This window comes from Scophthalmus maximus, chromosome 18 (genome assembly GCF_022379125.1).
Source record: "Scophthalmus maximus strain ysfricsl-2021 chromosome 18, ASM2237912v1, whole genome shotgun sequence".
Taxonomy (NCBI): Eukaryota; Metazoa; Chordata; class Actinopteri; order Pleuronectiformes; family Scophthalmidae; genus Scophthalmus; species Scophthalmus maximus.
Genome location: NC_061532.1, coordinates 13,113,558 through 13,120,000, shown reverse-complemented (window position 1 = coordinate 13,120,000; position 6,443 = coordinate 13,113,558). Strand labels below are relative to the sequence as shown.

Sequence of the window (6,443 nt, the reverse complement as noted above, 5' to 3'; positions counted from 1 at the left end):
CGCTATGAATAATGTACCCTTACTTTTTCTTCTCAACTTAAAAGGATGCTCTGCTTTCACCTGAATTCAACTGGTTAGTTTTTTATCAAGGAAAGGGCTCTGAGCGACCATATGTTTTTGTTTTTTTGTTACAAGGCAATTAAAATAACCTTCTCATTGTAATTTCTCCCATCACATCTAGACAAAACACTTCAATAAATGAATACCGAGCCGTGTATATCAGGAGCACAAAGGCCTGGTCCTCTTGACCGTGCAGGGATGCAGTATGGAAGCTCCCTCTGTTGGCGGCATTTCATACAGGAGGATGTTTAGAGGGAAAGACTAACATCCTTGTAAAGACCTTCGTTACGAGTAACAATAATGAAAGGTTACCCTTACCCTTTTGTCTTTTTTTTGTATGTGTGTGTGTGTGTGTAACAGAGTTGAGGTCCGTGCAGGAGAGCGAGGAGCTGTTGGTGAATGTCGCTGCCACCATCAACAACCTGTCCTTCTACCAGGAACAAAGCTCTGTGCTCAGACACAGTCAACTCGCCATCACAAAGCGTAAGACTGAAAGAGTGGCACAGTGTGATGTAGAAATGAAAAATAAAAATGATGAGAGTATGCTACTGCACCCCTCTTTGACTGCCCAAATCCTCTCCTTTCTCTGCTCAATCTGTATTTCTACTCCAGTGATGTTGAAGTTGGTGCTCAGCTCCAGTATGGACTCCATGCTCGAGGCCACCCGTGTATATGGGAACATGTCAAAGTCCAAGGATGTGCGGGACTTTATAATGCAAAACAAAGGTATATTTTGGACACAAACCCAAACAGACTCACACGAAAAAAAAAACTCCAACATTGTGCTACACTTGTGTCATGTTTTTTTTAAGCTTGCCATCTATCCAAAGCCTGATATCATTCAAAAGGATTTATATAATGCACATGTAGAGATGAATAAATTGTTTCTTCCAAGCACATAACTTAAGAGAAAAGCTGAGTACTCAGGACAATACGCACCTCTGCTCTGTCATGTTTGGGCTGGAGTTTTCTGCAAGGCCGTGCCACAGTCAGTTTGAACATGCCTGCTGACGCTGGCGAGAGCAGCCCCATTACCTTTGCCCCGCTTTGTCCTCATCCGTCTTCTTTCTTTCGCATTGTCTCGGCCCTCAGTGCACCAGCTTGTGGTGACGCTGCTCGACTCTAAAAGCACCGAGATGTGTTTTTCAGCCTGCGGGGTCCTCACCAATCTGGCCCTGGACCCTCCCAACCGGGCCAGTCTCTCACTTGAGGGGGCCGCTGCCAAGTAAGCACAAAGGCACTTTCAGATTATTTGTTCATGCAGACACGTGAAGATGCAGATGGACACAAAAACATACAGTCTGCCCATTAAATATAGAAACGGTTCTGGAAAAGGGAGAACTGCCGTGCCCGAATCAATTCTATTGAGATTAACATATATATGATGCTGAATCAAAAAGCTTGATAAAGTTAAGGGCATATTGTTGCCTATAATCAGCAGCACATAGAAATTAAACAATCAAATTGTGATTTCTGATTTCTCTCTTTGCAGCAGAGAGTAAACAGGGTCTTTGTGGAAGGGGGGTTACACAACAACTCCACTAATCATCTTAGCCTTGATGTTGTTTGTTCAGAGCAGTTATACAAAGTCCAAATGGTTGATTTTTAAAATAATTTTGATTAATTTGTACATTTTTAACACGTGGCAACTCTGAACAGATTCTGTGAAATTATCTTCTGTCTACAGTGTGTAAGCTTATCACTTCAAAAAGTGAGCTTTGGCTGAACAATCAAGCTCTTATTTCCCCTTCACACAAACACACACACACACACACACACACACACACACACACACAGTCTTCTTTCAGATGTTGGCCCAATGAAGTGAAGCAAATGCCCACAAACCTGCCGGTCATGTGAATCCTGCTCCCTTGAGACATATGATGTGACTTTTGTGTGCGTGTGCGTGCGTGTGCGTGTGCGTGTGTGTGTGTGTGTGTGTGTAGGCTGTCGGACTGTCTGAGAGACTTTGGACCAGGCGACTGGCAGCTGGCGGGGCAGGCTTGTCAGGCGCTGTGGAACCTGATCGGTGGCGATTCAGAGAAGTTGCTGGAGACACAGGAGAGAGAGACCCTGCTGGAGACCCTCGCTACATACTTAGGTTGGTGTTAATACAAATCCTTCACACAACAAAGGAGGGAGACATGCTGGAGAGATGGTGCTCTTGACTCACCTCAGTGGCCTTCGGGTGGCGGGGAGGAACACACTATCCGGAACACAATACCTCTTGTTGGTCACATCTGGGAGCTGCCTGAACACAAAACATGTCACTGTAAAGTGCTGAAACTTGACACTGCCCACTCATTCTCTGTCCACTGTTTTTTTAATTCATTCCTTAGATGAAGACAAGGCCCTGAAGTGGATAGAAAACGAAGATATGAGGGATTTGCACGGTGCATGCTGGGAGTCGGAGTTCCTGCCTGTAGCTCAGAAACTGATGAAGACCCTCCAGCCTCCGGACCAGAAAGACTGACACACTGGGACATGGAGTTCGGAGCCATGTTGCCATAGAAGTAAATCCTTTATCCTCTGCCTTATTTTGTTAATATCAAACCCTTACCTACTATAGATTTTAGATGTGGCTGCAAAAAATTAGTTGTCATCATCACACAGACAGCAGAGATTGTTAGATTCATGGCAGGAAGGAATACAAAAAACCTCAGACTGCTGCTGCTGCATCTCCACCAACCATGTGTGAATGTTAAAATTACTAGATTTATTTCTAACAGTTCTTGTCTATAGAAATATTATTTGCACTTACATTTGTACATACTTTCTATTTATTTATTTCTATCTTATCGATACCAGCAGCATTTAAAAAAAAAAAAGAAAAAAGAAATGTAAGAGCAGACAGAATACCAGTGCACACAGGGAGAAAAAAAAAATCTTGTTTCCACAATAAACACAATTATTTACATGCGAGTGCTGGTATTCTGTCTGTTCTGTCTCCTTGACCATTATGATACATTTCTCAGAAACTGGAGTTGAGCACGCTGCCACTTTCTAAATCTTTAACAATTTTTTGCACTTTAAATTTCACTCCCATGAAGTTTGCTGAAGCCTTAATCTCTGGGAAACTGCAGGGATCATTTATTGCAGGTTCATTACAGAGTTGAGCTGTTTTGTCTGAACACTGTGTTGTTAAGATAGTTTTATGATTATATAGTGCTGTAAACAAATGACCAACCTGGAATTTACCCCAAGAGCGAATTCTTGTTTTTTTGGGGTGTCCATAATAAAGCAGACGACAGTGGGAAACCTTTTGCTTCTCAAAGCCTTTATTGTTACACAGATATGGGGCCAGGCAGTGCTTACAAGTTACACCAAGTAGCCTAAAGTACAGTATTTTAAAACCACATCATTATTACAACAAAACAAATCATGAACGGCACTTAATGCAAAATAAGAAAAACGTGTCTGTTCTCCCCCCAGATCTCACACGACAGTGACCTTAAAACAACCACAAGACAAGTCGATGTATCAAAAAAAGCCCTAAACAACTCATTAGCCAGAGCTAAAAACAAAAACATTGTTCTCTACACAGAATTTCTCAGGTCGATATGAACGACAGTTGTGCCGGCTGATATCGGGGGGGTCGCTCAAGAAAATGCTTCCTATGCCATGTGTCATCGGGGAAAGCCACCAGAAATGTGAAAGGCAGTTTGGTCAGTGGGGATAACAACAGCGAGATTCTGCTGGTGAGTGTGTTTTGACACAGGCCTCTGTGGCCTCGACGGGCAACGCCCTGAAAAGCTCCGACAGGTTACCAGCCACACGAGTCAGGGATTTTAATCCCGGTGAGGTGTGACACGAAAAGAGAGGGTGAGGTGTCCCACAAGTCCTATCCCCCTCATCTCCATCGAAATGTTGGTCAGGAGCAAAAAACGGAGCCACGACCTCTCAAGCTCATACAGTAAAAATGAAATTCACATTGAAAGTCCGTGGACTGCACTGATGCCAAACTGAACTATGTCCCTGAGTTCAGCTTACTGCGAATGAAGTCAGCTTTGTGTAGTTGTGGAATAAGAGATGTGAGACTTGACAATCGCTTTTTTTTTTTAACGAGTTGTCTTTTGCATAAAAGCACTCAAATATGCTTAGTCGTTGCCACGGGTTACCTAACGTCCTGTACTTGTGCAACTGAGCGGTGGAAGTGAGCCGATGGTGACAGCGATTGTGCTAGGACTCTTTTTTTTGATTCCTGCATTGTGTAGGGCCTCTCCACATCTGATTCAATCTCTTTGATAAAGCAATGAAGTCAAATTATTTTAAGGAGAAAACTACAAATGATACACAACAATTCAATATCATACTTTTATTCTTTTTTTTCCATCTTTTTCATATAGTTTCATATAAAAAAGTGTCAGTAACTGACATCGGTCAGAAGTCTGAAAAAAACCTCCACCTCCTCTCAAACCACTTCCAAATGTACCATTCTTTTATCATCATCATCACCTCCTCCTCCTCATCATCTAGATATCACTCATTCATCTGTCTGATTCTCTCAACACAACCTCAGGAGAATGCAGTACTTTACTGGTTTTAGTAAACAAAAACAAAACAGTAGAGGTTTTTACGCCTCTGTTCAAAAAAAAATAAAACAAAAAAAAGCTGCTTTTGCACTTGTTAGATTTCCCCCAGCAGGGAAATAAGCACAGCTACAACCTCATGCGTTCGACAGCTATCGACCGCAGTCGGCCTTATGTGGGCGAGCCGAGTCCCCGAGCAATGGGGAACACAGCGGCCCGGAAAAGAGTCTCTGCTCAACAAAGAGCACTTCTCATGTTTCATAGTGAAAAAAAAAAGAAGAGGTATTCATTCACTGGTAAAATTCACAATCCAAAAGCTTCGAAAGTGTTAGGGGCCACCAGGCAGCTGGGATAAGCGGAAGACAGATAAGGTGTGGTTAGGGCAACCGGAAGCAAATCCCCTCCTGGAAAACCTGGCTTCTAACTTTCTTTTTTTTTTTCTTCTCCTTTTCCCATTACCAGAAAAATAAAGACATCATCATCATCAACAAATGATAAACAGTTATCTCACAATAACAGAGCTACAGCAGAAGCAAGAAGACTTTCCTTCAAAGTGCCTCGCTTAATTTTTCTTGTCGTTTTTCTTTTTTTTGACATGAAATTCAAAGACGCACTTTTTTTTTTTCTTTCTCCGTCACTTGTGTGAAACGCGCACGCACACAACATCCACACCTTCATCACGAAAAACACAGAACTCATCCACACGTGTACAGTCAAACTCAAAAAGGGCTCAGTGTTTTTTGAGTTCCTCTCCACACACACCTCTGTGGGTTTCACACAATCCTTAGATTAGCTTACATTGACATTTGAGATTTGGGGGTAAGGGAAAGGAGGGGGTAATGCAGTTGATTTCCAATGGATAGGGGATATAATAGGGTGGGGGGTATGATTTGGGGATCAATATGACCCCACTGAATACAACACGGGAGCAGCAGCATCAGCACGTATGCACACTGTGCTGGATAGTTCAGGCACACGTAAAAAAAAAACAACAACAACAACAAAAAACACAATCGTCCAAAGTTAATGATTCCATCTCCACTAACAGCAACCACATCGACACAACATCCACTTCTCCTAATACAAAATAAAATTTAAAAAAAGATAAGTCAAGAAACTAAACAGACATAAATGGTGACAACCGGTTCAAAGTGCAGACGTCTGAGGCTGCACAGCTTTCTGGGGCGGGGGGGGGGGGGGGGGTTTTCTAAGGGTCTTCACTCTACCAGCAGACAGAGGACATTGGAAACCAATGCTGTTGCAATGCTGGAATACTGAGAAGTCGTCATGGATGCCCTCCGGTGTCAGTGCACCAGCCCGGCACAAACTCCCCAGCTGAGCAGGAGTTTGCTCCAGGCTGACCTCTCTCGGTCACATTTGGCACTGCAGGCAACACAAACTTGAGAGTTTGTGACTCCACTTGTAGTTTGAGATGACCTTTCTTCAGCAGTTTCTTTATTTCTCTCTTCCTTTTCTTCTTGCTTCCCATTTGTTCTGATCCTCTTCTCTACATCCATCCAACAAGCACCGTCACAACCCAGGTCTCTCTTCCATATTTTTTTTTTAACTCTACCCCCTTTGATTTACTTTCTTTTTCTTCTTCTTGATGTGTCCCATAACGAGCAACGACGACGACAGTAAAAAGACAACGATAAAAACACCAAAAAGCACTTCATGTCATGTAGCGGGTGATCGCTCTCAGAGCGTATAACAGTTCTGCTTGCATTCGCGCTTCCATAAGAAGCAGATTAACATGGACCTGCAGGGGACGAGAAGAAAAGAGAAGAAACAGACTTTTAATTACTGCGCTATAGTTTTTCAACCATTTTGAAACAGCTGCAACCGAGAGACAAG

General features: G+C 42.9%; 2 protein-coding genes across 4 annotated transcripts in view; one reads left to right on the top strand and one right to left on the bottom strand.

Moving 5' to 3' along the window:
• The window catches only part of armc2 (armadillo repeat containing 2), a 16,591-nt gene extending 13,609 nt beyond the window's left edge, over positions 1-2,982 (top strand). The window contains exons 14-18 of one of the 2 annotated variants that reach the window (XM_035617821.2): positions 421-543; positions 673-786; positions 1,210-1,285; positions 2,007-2,161; positions 2,400-2,982. In XM_035617821.2, the coding sequence (XP_035473714.2) occupies positions 421-543; positions 673-786; positions 1,210-1,285; positions 2,007-2,161; positions 2,400-2,533 (602 nt within the window). In that variant the 3' untranslated portion in view covers positions 2,534-2,982. Of the gene's footprint in view, positions 1-420; positions 544-672; positions 787-1,152; positions 1,286-2,006; positions 2,162-2,399 lie in introns of both variants that reach the window. The other variant, XM_035617820.2, reaches the window with a different exon arrangement.
• A 1,378-nt stretch (positions 2,983-4,360) lies between these two features.
• sesn1 (sestrin 1) overlaps positions 4,361-6,443 on the bottom strand; it is a 47,024-nt gene continuing 44,941 nt past the window's right edge. For both annotated transcript variants that reach the window (XM_035617825.2, XM_035617826.2), the window contains one exon: positions 4,361-6,348. In XM_035617825.2, coding sequence (XP_035473718.1) covers positions 6,262-6,348 — 87 coding nt within the window. In that variant the 3' untranslated portion in view covers positions 4,361-6,261. The remainder of the gene's footprint in view (positions 6,349-6,443) is intronic.